The sequence below is a fragment of the Eschscholzia californica genome, unplaced genomic scaffold, assembly GCF_041429995.1.
Source record: "Eschscholzia californica isolate CP2 unplaced genomic scaffold, dmEscCali1.0.p SCAF_1, whole genome shotgun sequence".
Lineage (NCBI taxonomy): Eukaryota > Viridiplantae > Streptophyta > Magnoliopsida > Ranunculales > Papaveraceae > Eschscholzia > Eschscholzia californica.
The window spans coordinates 43,529,685-43,546,269 of record NW_028238198.1 but is presented as its reverse complement, the minus strand read 5'-3'; the positions used below and the strand labels follow the sequence as shown (position 1 = coordinate 43,546,269).

Here is a 16,585-nt window from a genome sequence, read left to right as displayed (position 1 = left end):
CTGTAGATAAATATGCAGGCATTGTGTTCTCGAACTGAAATGTAAACCTAAAATACTCATTACTAAGTATAGTGAAAGTACAACTAAAGAGACAAAAACATGAAAAGTTTTAAGAAGATAATGACATAACCTGCTTCGATGGAATCCAAGAACCAAAACCAAGTTAGAAGTTAATCTTCTCTACATACAAAATTTCTTCAGACTATCTCTCTAATAACTTGGAGTAAAAAGTTGAGGTGAGAAGTAAAATTTGAACGAATACCTTCTGTTTTATTCCTTGAGATTTTCATAGTGAGAACGCATTCTCGGTTAACAAAGATCCCAGTCGTAGCATAAGAGGATATACAGGGCTAAACTCCTTGTCTCCTCTAACCCTAATGTTTGCAGCATAATCATCAAGAGTAGCTTTAATTCCTCTCCAGATCTGTTCTTCCCCTTGAGAATCCATCCACAGTGAGTACTGAATTGGAGTGAGTTTGTTTCTCTGTAATGGAGATTGCAACTCTTGAGGACCTCGAGAATAAAGATGATGAAGTATAACACTTGGTGGTAAATCTTGAAGAAGAGGAGAATCTCCTAATTGAGATGTTTCCAAGAAAATAACAGGACGAAATGCACGAAGTGCTCGATATGGAGCACCAAGTTGTTCTACTGGGAATAGATTTTGAGCTATGGCCAGTTCCAGCTCAACCATGTCTCTTGCCATCCTCAATTTACCGGATTCTGAAAGCGGTCTAACAAGAGAAGCATGTCGAATGAAGAAAATTAGAACACGAGAAGCCATTGTTCGAGCAAGTCTAGTGCATATGGTTTCTGTATTGGAAGAATGAGTGTTTGATGAAGATGAAGGCAGCAATCGAGATAGGAATTCGGATCGAAAATGAACCACATATTTCTGCAATTCTTCCATGTATGGTGATGCACTATTATCTATAGCAGCATCCATGCCATTTACCCCAAAGTTTTGATCATGCAATTGTAGGATACAAGCTTCTAGACGATCAAGCATTGCTTGAAATAAGGACGTTACAGAGTCACATGCAACCCCGTATATAGCTCCTAGAGAAGGAGAGAGAACATCTGAGGCGACAGATGGAAGGGTTTGCATTGTAGATGAAAGACGTGTATGGATTTCTTGTAGATGTTGACATAAAGTGAAGTTTTTGAGCTGCGATTGAGTTGCAGGGCCAGTTACTTGACGAGCATCAGGTCCCGTTGATATCTGTAATTAAAAAAAAAATGATTCTATTATTTGCCATGTAGAGGTTGTTAGTGAATTCTTAAATAGAAGGAAGAGGAGGGAAAAGGTACATGATCCGTAAGAAATATCCAACTTTTTGCCCATAATAAAGTAAAGAATATAAACTTCTGGCACTAGTTTGACTGTTTGTAAAGCACCCATGCTTGATTCATAACTAAAGATCCAGTTACAGCCTCTTACTTTAAGGAGAAATCAGAATGTTAGTGAAGTAATAGAAAACAAGCTAAAAGACCTATTGGAAGATGGGTTGTTACTGTTTTTGTATCTGATTTGTTGATCTTTAAACATGTGACGGCAACACCGCAATGAGACGGGCAGGAAATAGGTTAGTCCAAGGTTTAACCACAAAAACCTATTATTATGGCAACTATGCTTAAAATTACTTGTATTATGTTTAAGTTAAGACAATGGCTGAAACTTTAACAATGATTTCATGGGTCAAAACGCAAATGGGTAAGTGCTAAAATGACAATAAACTAGCCGCGCATCGGTATAAGTACACAATTTTGATGTAGCTCATACCACTAAAAGAGTGTTCTGATAATTTAGACTTTGCAGAACAGTCATCCATGTCAATTTCTTTTAAGTTTTAACCACTAAAGAACAAATTATGTTCGTTATAGTAACAAGTGAACAAATATAAAGCAGTTCTACACAAAAGCATCTCTGTTAAACTCTGAACAAATAATGTAGTACTGGATCTTCAGTGCAATCCTGTACGTTGTTGTATTCAATTTAGTGCGAGTCCTTTTGCTTGATTCTTATGGAAACTCTGTATTATAGAGAGATAAATTTACAGAATCGTTTTTAACTGTATTTTATAAATAATGAAAGAAGTATATGTCTGACCAATTCGACTAGTCAGGCCTCATCCTAGACCTCCAACTAAGAGATCACTAACATAGACTATTGTCCTAGCGTAGAGACCTGGAGACCAGTTCAAACATTTCAACTAAGCAAGAGAGCAAAAGGAAGAAGGTAAAAATATATACAGTAAGTCAACAAGTCAAAATACCTGATATTCAGCTCTTTCTGCTAGCAGATGTAAGACTTTGCCAATTTCACGCAACACAAGCATAGTCAAGCGCCCATCCAGTTTAACAGCTTCAATCTCCTCCTGGATCCTTAATATTAGTCTTGAAATTTGATCTCTAGAGGGAACACTTCCTCGACTGGAAACAGGAAATATATTATTAACTAAATCTGAGAGTCGACTTAAGCAGAGTGCCAAGAAATTTGTCTGGAATATATCAATGGCGGCAATCATTTGAAATTTCCCTTCTGCACTAATAGCAGGTAGAACCCCTTTTACATCTGTGTCGCGTGAAACTCTTTCAAGAAGATTCTCAATCATCGAGTAGAGTTTTGGGTAACCAGCAGTAAATAATTCTTTAACAAAACTTGATGCAGTAAATGTAGATTTCATATGGCTTGCAAAGGACTTCACAAGTACCTCCCAAACTCGATCCGTTAAAATTGGGGCACCCTCCTGAAGAAAGTCTATTAGTTCTAGTTATCAAAAACAAAGACAACTATCAAAAATAAGGAGAACAAAGACATGTACATCATAACCACAAATAAGAGGTTAATATATGCAGCTGGAACTTCAAATCGAAGAGAACGCAGCAATTCAACGTCGACAAGAATAAAAATACTCAAAAGACGAGTTTTATCAGCTTTAAAAAGCTGAGAAGAGCTTCACAACCTTGAGATGCATTTACAATATCTAGTTATAGTGATTTATTTAATTTAGCAATCTATTTATGATGGAATGCGTTGAAGATTATGCTTATCAAACTGTGACTAGACTAAAACGCAGGAGGATTATTCTTCCATTCTCTGTGGCTATGCAAGAGATTTGGTAATGGATTGCAAGATGTGGCAGTTGAAATGTAAAAATTATATAAACTAGTTCTTGATTTTTTAGTACAACTTCATAAAAGGTGCTTCTTTTGTGTGAAAAGATTTTCTGCTACTTGGAAAATACATTTTGCTTTCGAGCAGGTTGAATATAAATGAGGCATTGATATCAAATGTTGCATATTACATGAATGTCATGTTCAGTAAAAATCCATTAAGCTGAGAAAAGGATGATTTTTTCGGGGTTTTTTTTTCGCCCATCTCTTGCAACTCAAATATCTACTCATATATCAATATATTCCTGTAATCCACATGACCAAGACTAAGATTAACTTCAACTAGCCCAATGGTTGTGCAGATTGAGTGTTGGAGTTTTGATCTAACATGTAGGTACTATGACATGTTTAAACCATTAGGGTTCTTTTCTATGGCCAATTTCAGGTTCTTTATGATGGCCTTTGGATAATTATCAAACATTTCAGATGGTTTCATGTCAGCATCTTCGTGATGTAACAAAGTAATAATCTTTGAAATAGCGAATCAACTTCAAGGCAATACCAATTTGGAAGGGCAAAATTCCATCAAGGAAAGAACTGATTTAGAACAACCAACAATTGAGATTTAGTCTATTCTACTAAATGCAAGCAGAGAATGTGTATAAATGCTAACCTAACCAAGAACATCTACATTTACATGAAATGAAGCACATAGTTCAGTTCCCCTGAGACAGATTCAAAATCCAAAGATTCGGAGCTAACATTTCAATTATTTGTCAGTGTTGTCCACAATTGTAGAAATCAATCGATAAACGACAGGACTCGGACCAAAAAATCCAATTTCGAAGGTGATCTTTCATTTATGTTTCTTGTTTGGGCTAGCTTTAGTTATTGTCTTACATTATATATGAATTCATGTCACCTAGAACTAGAAGAGCTCTCTTCCGCTTCGGACGTCAAGTCTATTATGTTATTTGACGCCTGTACATTAGAACTATCCTCCTCGACAAGTTCTAGAGACTCATAAGTTTAAGCATGACAAACTAACATTCAACATTTCAAGGTACATATGGTTTTCACTTTCTATTGCAACCCTCTTACAAAGCAGGGACGATAAATCATCATCAGACTAGAATCTGAACATTGGTAAGAGCTTCAAGAGACCAAGAAAAACTTAGTCCCCACACGGTCACACCTAATGTTGGCAACGTAATAAACCAATAAAGCTTGTGAAAAAATCAGTCCTAGACCCATATCACCAAATGCTTCGAAGAACAAACATCCAATTATTCATAATTTATCTTGCTTGTTGTGATTAGAAGGTTAATCACCCACCATATTAACTCGGCCTTGACTAGGACTCGGCTCTTTATCGATTCTGAGTCGAGACCGAGTTTAACAACTTAGTTAAGGACATTAACAGTTCAATTACTAAGAACTCAACAATTCTTTGTTACTATATGTTAAAGCGAATAATGAACAGACTACCAGAGCAATACTACAATGAATCCCCATGTAATGAAACATCGTACCTGCATAACCTCATCAAGGAGCAGCACATGAGTGAATGGGTCTCTTTTCTTCGACAAAACTCGCTGCAAATGCCAAACTGCAACTACAATAGAATGAATTTCATTAAAACAAGTATTCATCCTGTGCCAAAGCCCTTCTTTTGCTTTGGCTCCACCACCAACCTGAGGAGCACCACTCCTCTGAATCCCTCCTGGACCAAAATTCCCACCCGAAGCTGATATTGCCTTCATGTCTAGGGCAACACTTATACTCTTCATACCTTGATTCTTATACTTATTTATTAATGTATCAACAGTCAATCTCAATTCTCCAAGATTATAAAAAACCTGTAAACCACTTCCTACCTCAGCTTGATTCAATCCTTCCATTCCTCTCTCTAAAACCTTCATCCCTTCCAATCGTACTTTATTTCCCGTCTCAGAAAGCCAAACTAATTCCTCATCAATAACAGTAATTCCAGAGAGTGAGTTCTCCTCACACAAACATTGAATCTCATGATGCAACTGTGCTGCCTTAGAGATATCCATTTTCTCAGGTTCAGATTCAGCAATTGCCATCAAATCTCTCAATTTCTTCGACAATCTAAGAACTCTAACAGTAAATTGCAAAAATTCAGCAGTTTGATGAATGTTAGAAAGCTGTACCGTTTTCAACCGGATCTGACGATGAGGATCCGCGATTTCCTGACGAATCCTACGAACAGATGATTGAAGTGTAGAAATACCAGATCGAACAATAGAGAGAGTAGATTCAGCGTCTTTAAGAGAAGATAATTGAGATAGGAGATCATCATGACGAGATAAAACTTCAGATCGAAGTTGTTTTTCGAGAAGTCGAATCCCTTCTTCGAGTTCTTCAACACGAGCAGCTGCTGAACCAGAGCTTAATGCGTCCGATGAAAATTTGGACGCATCGAACTCGGAAGAAAGAAAAACAGAGAAGGAATCAAGAGGATAAGAAGTAGAAGGTGGAGCAGTAGATGAAGATGGAGTTTTTAAGAGAAAATTGTTTTCGATTTTCATCTCCTGTTCTTTATTTTCTCTCTACTACGGAAGCGCAAGGTTTACTGTTTCTCCAGCAATTTTGCGGCCTTAACGACCGACGAACACGAAACTCCAACGGTGGAAGGGGAAGATCCGATACCTATACCGATATTGAAATAGTGAAGAGTGGGGTCATTTGGTTACAGAGTAAGAAGAAAATAGACATCAATTTTGCCATGTTACGATTAGAGGGAATGAGCGTTGGGCCCAAAACTGAAACCCAGACCACAATTGGCCAAAAATGTAAATGAGGTCCAATGGGTCAGAGAGCCACGCGAAATTACTGTCGCCCCCATCGATCTGCTTCAAATTTACGATAGATGCCACTGAAAATTTGGGCGCGGGAAAAGTGAAATTTTCTGAAAAAGCGGGATTTCGAGGGGACGTGCGTCAGGCGAATTGACCTTTGTTTTATCAAATTTACGAAAACTGCCACTCGAATACGGAATATGCCATTGAAATTTGCCCGGGAACACGAAATTTTCAGAAAAATTTGGAAGGTCCGTATTTTACTTTCTCTCTCTACTCCGAATTTTACTTTCTCTCTCTACTGTTTTACTTTCTCTCTCTAATTCTCTTTCCAGATTTATTTCTCTTTATTTATTTAACCAAATCCTAATTTCTCTCCTAATTTAACCAATTTTTAACTAATTTAGATTTTCTCTCTCTCTAATTCCTATTATCTCTCTAATCCTCTCTTTTCAAAATTTTCTCTTCAATCTAAACAAATATTTCCAGATTGGTTCAAAATTTTTTTTTTTTTTTCTAGATTTGTTTCTTATCTCAAATTTCGAATTTTTCAAGATTGGTTCAAATTTCGAATTTTTCTCTCTAACTTTCCAGATTTATTAATTTAACCAATTCCTAATTTCTCTCAAATTTTAACCAATTTCTAACTAATTTCGAATTTCTTTCTAACTAATTTCTCTCAATTTTTTTTCCAGATTGGTTCTTGTTTAAGGAAATTGTTTAATTTACTGAGGATTTCTTGTGTACAAGACACTTTTGTGTTGGGAAATTTTCTGGTTTACTAGAAACTGTTTTATTTACTGGGGATTTCTTGTGTACTAGACACTTTAGTGTTGGGAAATTTTCTGGTTTACTGGAAACTGTTTAATTTACTGGGGATTTCTTGTGTACTAGACGCTTTAGTGTTGAGAAATTTTCTGGTTTACCGGAAACTGTTTAATTTACTGGGGATTTCTTGTGTACTAGACACTTTTGTGTTGGGAAATTTTCTGGTTTACCGGAAATTGTTTAATTTACTGAGGATTTCTTGTGTACTAGACACTTTAGTGTTGGGAAATTTTCTGGTTTACCGGAAACTGTTTAATTTACTGGGGATTTCTTGTGTACTAGACACTTTTGTGTTGGGAAATTTTCTGGTTTGCCGGAAACTGTTTAATTTACGGAAAATTTTCTTGTGTACTAGACACTTTTGTATTAAAAAGTTTCTTGTTTACCGAGAATTGTTTTATTTACTAAGAATTTTCTTGTTTACTAGACACTTTTGTACTCAAAATTGACTTATTCACCGGGAATTGTTTTATTTACTAGGAATTTTGTTGGGTTATGTAATAGACACCGAATTTCTCTCTAGATTTTTCCTATTTTCCCTCTCTCTAAATTTTATTCCTTTTTCATATTTTCTCTCCAGATTTTTCTCTTCCCATATTTCCTATTTTTATTCGTTTTATTTCTGTTTAAACATGTTTTCTCTCTCCAATCTTACTACTTTCCTTTTCTCAAAAAGATAGAGATGATGGCAAGAATATAATCGATTTCGAAATGTTTATATATAGATAGAAAATTTATATATCTTCTTCTTCTGTTTCTCTAAAAAATTTAGAGAGAGAAAGAAGAAAAATATCCCAGATTTCAAAAATCTTTCCAAAATCTGGGCGGGGGGCTTAATTACTTTAGATGGAATCTTTCAAAAATCTGGGCTGGAGTTTTAATTTTCGCCAAAACTTAATCCCAAATTTTCAAAATTTGAACGAAATAAGAAAGAATCAGCGTTTTTGAGAAGGTTTTAGAAAGAGAAACAAAAAAAAAAACAGAGTATTTTCGGGATTTAGATATATTTAGAGAGAAAGATGTTGTTTTTCGATAATCTAGAGAGAGAAAGAGTCAGTTAAGAGAAGGTTGGAGAAGAAAGATTGGAAATGTAGAAATTTCAGAGATGATGGAGGAGATAAACTTGAAAAATTTAGAGAGAGAAAGAAAAGGAAAGAATGGTGCAATAATAGCAAAGAATTTGGAGAAGAAAGATTGGAAATGTAGAAATTTAGAAAGAAAGAAAAGGAAAGAAGGGTTCTTTAGCAAAGAATTTGGAGAAGAAAGATTGGAAATGGAGAAATTTAGAGAGAGAAAGAAACGGAAAGAGGGAAGGGAAGGAAGTAGCAGGAATGGGATGGGATAGAGCATTTTATGTTCTTTCCTGTTTCAGTCACACATCTCAGGGAAAAGGGGGAGGGTCCCGTCCAAGGGCAAGATGGGAAGAAAACTAGCAAAAAAAAGAAGGAAAAAAATAATTTTCTGACATTTGGACCATTTACTCATTTTCTGCCATGGTTGGACTGAAAACTAGTTTACCCCACAAAAATTGGACCATTGACTCATTTTTTGTTACGATTATCCAAAGTGATCCACGGTCCTCATAAGTTTTTTTTTTTTTTTTTTGTGAACAACATAACATCTATTAGTTTAACAAAAAAAAAAAAAAACAACATAACATCTATTGATTTAAGTCATTGTTGGAGATGCTACATCGAGATAACAAGCAGTTAGGAAAGCAGTTAATAATACAAGTTTTGCTTCTCCTAGAGTTCACAGCTAGATTATGGGATAAGTTGTTAAACTTACGATTAATATACACAAAAGATAATTTTTCAAAAGATGAAACAAGGCTCCTGATTTCTTTCAAAACATGAACAGAAGTCCAGTGAGTTGAGTGCTTCCTTCGATTAAGGTAGTTATTTACATTCGTCGAGTCGCCCTCCAAAATGACCTGCTTAAGATGATGATCCATAGCCCATCTAACACCATGCAGGCAAGCCTTGCTTTCTCCCTCATCTACTGACCTGCTGAAGTAGGTGCAGGATTCTCTTGCGAGTTGGGTTCCTGTGGAGACTGAAATAACAATAGCAACATAAGTATTAAGAGTTGATTTGTCCCAAGCTGCATCATAATTAATTTTAAGACATCCTGGAGGAGGGGGTGTCCATTGAGGAGCTGGTAATGAGTTGTTCTGAGAATAATTCTTCAAAAGCATCGTTTGATGACTAATGTAACTGTTAATGACAGGTAAGAGATGATCTAAATTAAGCTCAATGCCTTTGAATATTATATCACATCTGTGTTTCCATAGTATCCAAGCAGTGATAGAGATGTTTTCAAGATGAGTGAGAGAATTAGAAGGAGCATTTGAACTATCAAGATTATAATGAGCCATGAACCATTCAATAGTGTTGCTCGGTTCAGCTTGGAAGTGATAAAATACACCCACTTTTTGAAGCAATTCTCTAGTATGTTTGCATTCCTGGATGAAATGAAGGGGAGTTTCTTCTAATTCTTTACACATGGGACAAAGAGGTAATATGCTTGTTGAGTAAGAATTCAGAAGAGTATTTATAGGTAATATATTCTGAGTTAGTTTCCACAAGAAAAGGATTATTCTTGGATGCAATCTAAGTTTCCACAATAGTTTCCAAAAGGTAGTATTGGGGTCTGGTGACTCACTAGTAGTGTGAATGAGATGTTTATATAAAGATGAAACAGAGAAGGTACCAGATTGAGATAAGCTCCATTTTAGAGTATCAGATGTACCAGTAATAGGTATGGTCAGGATTTTGTTGATGAGGCTTGAAGGAAAGAGTTGGATGAGAATTGTCTGATTCCATGAGTTAGTAGTTGTGATGAGTTGAGAGACTTTATGATATCCTCTGTCAAGAGGGGGTAATCCAAGTGGTAGCTCCCCTGGTATCCATGAGTCTAACCATATGTCAATCAGAGAGCCATTACCCACCTCCCAAGTAATATAAGAATCCACAAGGTGTTGGTTTTTGCATATGTTCTTCCAAACCCAAGATGCATTAGGAGGGCAATTGAGCCTAGCCTTTGAGTGAAATTTGTATTTGCTTCGTAAGAAATTAACCCATGTAGAATCAGGTTTATTTCTTAATTCCCAGTTCAACTTACTTCTCAAAGAGATATTATCTAATTGGACATTTCTAAAGCCTAAACCACCCAAGGATTTGGGTTTACATATGGAATTCCAGTTTTTGAGATAGAGAGTGTTTGAGTTTGGTTTTTTTCCCCACCAGAAATCTCTCTGAAGAGATGCTATGTCCTGTTTAATCTTACAAGGAAGGTTAAATATAGACATCTGATACCTTGGGGCAGCAGACAGAGAAGATTTAATGAGCTCTCCTCTGCCTGCCTGAGATAGAATGTTCTTCTTCCAAGATGCTAGTTTAATCTTCAACTTATCTAAGAGAGGAAGAAAAGTTTTTATCTTCTGTTTTCCAATGAATATATTAGAACCTACATATGGATCTTCTTGGTTAATAGGCCTAACTTTGAGAATTCTGGAAACTATTCTACAATGCTTGTTATGTGCATTAGAACTGAAGAAGATACCACTTTTGTTGAAGTTAATTAGCTGCCCAGAGTAAGACCCAAAAGAGTTAAGTAAATCAAGGAGATGATGCACTGATGGAATATCCATTTTAAGGAAAAGAAGGCTATCATCTGCAAAAAAGAGATGAGAAATAGTTGGTGAGTGAAGGGATTGTTTGAAACCTTGGATTTGTCCTGTGGTTTGAGCTTGAAGGAGCATTCTACTGAGGAATTCCATACAGATTATAAAGAGATAGGGAGAAAGTGGGTCTCCCTGTCTAAGACCTCTAGAAGGACTGAAAGTAGGACCTGGAATTCCATTAAGTAAAACAGAAGTGGTGGTAGTGGTAATACATTGAGAAATCAATGTACAAAAAGTATCTGAAAAACCCAAGTTGGTAAGAATGTTCAGAAGAAAGGACCATTCAATTCTGTCAAATGCCTTGCTCATATCTAACTTGAGTCAAAGATACTTATGTTTGCCTTTCAATAACTTCATAGAATGAGCTATTTCAGTAGCAAGAAGGATGTTGTCTGACCCATGTCTACCAGGAACAAATGCACTTTGTAGAGGACTAATAAAAGTATCCAAATAAGGTTTAATCTATTAGCAAGGAGTTTGGATATAATTTTATAAGTACTGTTGCAAAGGCTGATTGGTCTAAATTCTGAAGGTGATGTTGGGTTTTTTGTTTTTGGAATGAGAGCAATGTGAGTATGGTTTATCTCCTGGGCAATAACCTTAGAAGTGAAAAAGTGTTGGACCATGTTAATTACATCTGAAGAAACAGTCTCCCAATTTTAGTGGAAGAAAGAAGGTGGGTAACCATCTGGCCCTGGTGATTTATCTGCTTTTAATTGATGAACTGTATATTCAATTTCCTCCTCCATAGGTATAGATATTAATAACTGATTGATATTATCAGTTATTATTGGTTGGAACAGCTCTGCCATAAGAGGTGAATCAGGGGGTTTAATAGTTGTAAGGATGGAAGCAAAGTGTTTGAACAATATGGATTCCATACCATTATTATGTACAACCCAGTTTCCTAGTTCATCTTGAAGTCCTTTGATCCTATTATTTCTAGCTCTAGATGTAGCCATAGCATGGAAAAACTTAGTGTTCCTATCACCCAGTGATACTATATTATCCCTAGCCTTGAGTTTCCAAAATCTCTCCTGTTGGTCTAGTAGAGAATTAAGGTGCTTGAGAAGATCTGAATATTCTATGTGGTTAGCACATTTATCTAATCTTGCAGAACATTGGGAGATCTGAGTTTGAAGATTATTATAATGATGCTTGTTCCAATGTTGTAGGATGGGTTGTAATTGAATAAGTTTTTGATGAACCTTAATTGAGGGAGGTGCCTCCATTTCCTTGTTCCAATGATTTGTGATGATAAGTGAGAAATCCCTATCCTGAAACCAAATTGGGTTGTACCTAAAAGGTTTCTTTCCTTGAGTGTCAGGTATGATGGTGCTGAGACGAATGGGAGAGTGATCTGATCCCAACCTTTGAAGGTGTGTGACAAGAGAATGAGGATACAAATTGAACCATTCTTGTGTACCTAATGCTCTGTCTAAATATTGTTGAACTAGAGTAGTACCTTGATGATTATTGGACCAAGTGAATGGTGATCCAACATAAGGTGCCTCAACAAATCCCAAGTCCAGGATATGAGATGTCATGGAATGAATTTGGGCACTAGACAAATAGTTTCCACCTTCTTTTTCAGTAAGATGGAAGATAATATTCAGGTCCCCTATGATCAGTTGGGGAGAGTTTTTGTGGTTGGAGTTCTGCATGTATGTGTTGAAATTTTTCCAAAAATCCTTTTTAAGAGCACTATTACTTTCCCCATACACGAAAATTGATGATGTCTGAATACTATCTTGAGGTACAGTAGCTTGGATGTGAATCCAATGTTTACATTGGTTTATAATTTTGATACCCAAGGTTTGCTTGTATGCCAGTAGGAGTCCACCACTGAGTCCTTCCGGCGGGATTGTGATAAAAGCATCAAAATATTGGCTTGACAAGTATTGAGATACATATTGGTCTCCTTGTTTTGTTTCACTAAGAAATAGGAAATCCGGATTTTGTTGCCTAATCAATTAATTCAGATGATGCTTTGTTATTTTACCTCCTAGACCTTGACAATTCCAACTTAGAATGGAGATAGGATACTTAGTTACCATATCAGGAATAGTAATGATATATATGATAGCTATCAAAAAATTATAATAAGAGCTACTTAGATAGTTAATAGTAATCTGAATTATAAAATGAAGTTTTACCTGGGTGTTGGTAGTTGGTGGGGTGCTTGTTGTTCCACTGGTGGTAGTTTGACTTTGAATCACAGAACTTCCTTGCCCTTGAGAGATGATATTCATGTTACTCTGAGTATGTTGAGTCGAGGTGGCTGGAGACTTCAGAACAGATACCTTACTGTTATTAGCCTTTTTCATTGCTTTGGGCTTGTAATTTCTATATCATTTTGGCTTGATTTGATTCTTTCCAGCCTCTGAAGGCACTCCATAAATAGTATCAAAATTGATGTCAGGGAAAGAGGTAGGAACATAAGGTAAGTCTGAGACATTGCATGGTGCACAGGAGAAAGGACGATCAATTCCTATTGAGGTGATTGGTGTTGTAGTAAGCTCTGTAGTCCAAGGATGATTTAAGTGAGTCATTGAGGAATTGTCCTTATGCTTTTTCCAGAGTTGTTCCAACCCAACCAGGAAGGACTCTGTATCATCAAAGATAGTGGCCTTAACAAGGCTTTCATCACTCAAGAGTTTCCTCTTTTCACGAATGTCCATACCAAAATAGTCAGGGTAGTACATGGGCTCTTTACCTTTCCCTTGAGAGATGATGGGATGTGGGGGGAGGGGGGGGGGGGGGTAGAGTGGCCAAGAGAACTAGGTTCTTGAATAGTAATACCTGCACTTTTCTTGTTCATAATCTGCTGAGTGGAATGATGTTTAAGAAAAGGTTTTGTCCAATTGGGAAAGATAGGTACTTGGGGCTGATGTCCTCTAGTAGTATGGACAATAGGAGGGATTTCAATTGTTGAAGTGAGAGTTGCTTGTTCTTGAACAGTACAGTTTGTGGTTGGCATGATGGTGGTTATGAGAGAAGGGTTAGAATACAAGATGGATTCAAGGGTTGTAGGTAAGCTAGAGGTACCAGCCGACAGAAGATGATGATCATTAGGATCTTGACATGGGTAAGGGGAAATATCAATAGTCCTACAGTATAAACATGTAGACTTAGGAAATGGAAAGAACCTATAATCAATTCTAATTTTGTCACCATCCAGTTGAACAGATGTCCCTGATGGACAGGGTTTGGATACATCCCAAACTATATCAACCTTGATTTTATTCCCAGGAAGCGAGTCCCACTGAGAAGGATTAAACCTAAGAATGTGACCAAGATGGCTAGCTATGATTTTTATATCGGCTTCAAACTGTAAACAGGGTGGTATAGGTGAGAGTTGAACTGTGAAGATGTCATGCTTGAGAGAAATAGTTTCTTGATTTGTGTCTACATCCATAGCATGAAGAATAAGAAGGTAATCAAGGATCACATAAGGTTTATTAATAAGTACTCTATCTCAATCCTTAGCTACCTGAAAGGTGAAGATGAAATAGTTTAACCTGTTGGGTATGGGTTCTACAGTGTAGGGAAAGGAAACCTCCCATTTTCTCTTAAGCTGGTTTTGGATCTTGTACAATGGGATAAAGTGATGGCTACAAAGCCTTCCTATGAGTTTTTTCTGGATATTAATGGTGTCCATGACCTGAGTAAGCTTTTTTGGTAGATAGACAATGGTTTCAGTAGTAGCAGGAAGATTTAACTGTTTTTCCATATTAGTAACAAGCTGAGTAATTTCTCTGTGAGTAGTTTGATCTTCTGTTTGAGAGTTAATGGTTGGATGGTTGGTGAGAGGTGAGGAGGAAGATGAAGGGTTAGCAGCCATGAAGGAGTTAGCGTGTGTTTTGAGAGGAATTAAGTGTGGGGTTAAATCCAAAATGCATGCAGTCCATAGCATTAGCAGTACGTGTTGCTTCTCGGGAGTTGGGTTGGTTTTGAGAAGGAATAGTTGTTCCACTTTTGTTGTTTCCAGGAAACTATTTGAATATACCCCTGGTTTAAACAAAACCAGAAAGGTAGCGCTCGGATTTTGCGGGATCGGGTTGTGGTGAATCCCAAAACCCCATATGCATGCTATTAATGACGTCAGCAAGTTATAAAATTGAAGTGGTTCTGTTGTGTTGACATGTGGAATCCTCTTGACACTACTCTTGCTTCTGTGATTCATCGTCTTCTACACCGCCGGAGCAAGCACCCACCTGAAATTACTTTAGAATGAAACTAGAGATGAGATAATACAAATACAGTGAGAATGGATATATATGGGAGGAAGGCAATACAAACTCTATAAAGTAAGGATGAAGATGAGTCAAGACAGTAAAGATAGACTACGATGGAGAGGAACGAAGACACTAAACCTATGAGAATACGAACTGAGACGAGGCTGGGGGGAGAACAACAAGCTAATCTTCCCTGCAGTTGGGTCAGGGGTCCCTTACCTCCGATTTCCAGCAGTAATCCGGCTGAGAATCAAGGTTCAATCAAGGTTCATGGTATATCTATCCTGGATGCAGTTGGTGCACGTCGATTTTGGTGTGAAAAGTGAACAGAATGTTTTTCTCATTAAGGTGTTGTTTGTTTTTTATTTTTTCAGATCTGAAATCTGAATTGGATCTTATTTCGGATTTCAGATGTTTGATTTTTAGTTATAGAAAAACTGAAAAGTTAGCTGAATTTGTTCCATGTCTGAAAAAGCTGAAAAGTGTTCGACATTTTTCAGACTTAAAAACAAGTCTAAAATATTGTCCCAATATCTGAAATGTATTGAATGACTCTTATGCCCTCATTAATTAGAATTTTTTTCTCATTAAATATTTTACCGCCACCACCAGTATGCAACCACCACCACCACCACCACCAGTAGTACCCAACCACCACCACCACCACCACCAGTAGTACCCAACCACCACCACCACCACCACCACCAGTAGACAACCACCGCCAACAGTAGACAATCACCGCCAACAGTAGACAACCACGATCGTTAAGAGAGATCCCACTAACAGTAGAGAACCACCACCACCGACAACAGAGAACCACCACACCACCGACAACAGAGAACCACCACACCACGACCATCACCGACTGAAAGAGACCGGATCTTCAAGAGAGAGAGTGATTTAGAGAGTCGATTCTTCCATTAGAGAGAGAGAGAGGGGGCGAATGAAAGAGAGGTCGGATCTTCCATTAGAGGGAGAAAAAACTGATGAGAGATACAGTAGAGAAAGAGAAAGGGAGGATTATGGTTCTTTATTTGTTCTGGAATGATGAGAGAGACAGTAGAGAAAGAGGGGATTAGGGTTTTTTTTATTTGTTTTGGACTGATGAGAGAGACAATAGAGAAGGAAAACGAGAGGATTAGGGCTTTTTATTTGTTTTGGTTAATAGGTTTTTTTTATTTGTTTTGGTTAATAAGGTTTTTTATTAAGAGAGAAGTATAAGAAATAAAATTAGGTGTTTTTGTCCAATAAGGGGTATAAATGTCAATATTTTAATTCAGACCTCTTGGTTCAGATTTAGAATACAAACATCAAACTTGCATATCAATTCAGCCAATTCAGATTCAGCCAATTCAGTTCAGACAATTCAAATTCAGCCAATTCAGATTCAGACACAAATAAAAAAACAAACAGCACCTAAGTTCATGACGGCATCTGAAGTCTGAACTTGATCTTGCTATCGAGAGTCCCCATGTGGAATACAAGATGAACTCGTCGTTATTTAGAAAGGTAGACATCTGGGTCCGAGTGAGCATGAAATTGACAAAACATGATTTTAGACTCAACTCCATGGTATCCCTCTTGCCCTTTTTAACCGTTCAACTGTTAACCGAGTGACGCCCTCCATTATTGGTACATTCATTCCAACCATCGTCAAAGATGCTAATACGTGGAGTGTATTTGGTCAAATTAGAATTGAATGTCTTAAACCCTTGCCCCATCGAGTTTATCTCCGCTTATCGAACACGAAATTGATTGTCATTAAGATACGTATTGAAAAACTCCCTCAATTTTGTGTTTCTTGTGGAATCATAGGCCACGCCTCAAAGTTTTGTCCGATCCTTTTGGCTTTTGGGGATTTGCTGAAACAACAACTAACGGAGGCTCAAAGA

At 37.0% G+C, this 16,585-nt stretch overlaps 2 protein-coding genes across 2 annotated transcripts; both read right to left on the bottom strand.

Moving 5' to 3' along the window:
* Window positions 1–35: 35 nt before the first annotated feature.
* Window positions 36–15,041, bottom strand: LOC147567018 (conserved oligomeric Golgi complex subunit 5-like). The gene is made up of 4 exons (XM_086653644.1): window positions 14,997–15,041; window positions 4,650–5,906; window positions 2,277–2,750; window positions 36–1,222 (listed from the first exon to the last, which is right to left on the bottom strand). Exons 2-4 carry the CDS (start codon window positions 5,670–5,672, stop codon window positions 287–289), a joined length of 2,433 nt encoding a protein of 810 aa, XP_086509770.1. The 5' UTR covers window positions 5,673–5,906; window positions 14,997–15,041; the 3' UTR covers window positions 36–286.
* LOC147567019 (uncharacterized) lies at window positions 11,115–12,002 on the bottom strand. The gene has a single exon (XM_086656476.1). It carries the CDS (start codon window positions 12,000–12,002, stop codon window positions 11,115–11,117), a length of 888 nt encoding a protein of 295 aa, XP_086512602.1.
* Window positions 15,042–16,585: the final 1,544 nt, after the last annotated feature.

Coding starts and splice junctions, on each gene's coding strand:
- LOC147567018 (XM_086653644.1), bottom strand. CDS start 5,672: ATGAAAATCGAAAACAATTTTCTCTTAAAAACTCCATCTTCATCTACT. Junction 2,751..4,649: donor TCCTTGATGAGGTTATGCAG/GTACGATGTTTC, acceptor GACTTTCTTCAG/GAGGGTGCCCCAATTTTAAC. Junction 1,223..2,276: donor CAGAAAGAGCTGAATATCAG/GTATTTTGACTT, acceptor TTTTAATTACAG/ATATCAACGGGACCTGATGC.
- LOC147567019 (XM_086656476.1), bottom strand. CDS start 12,002: ATGACATCTCATATCCTGGACTTGGGATTTGTTGAGGCACCTTATGTT.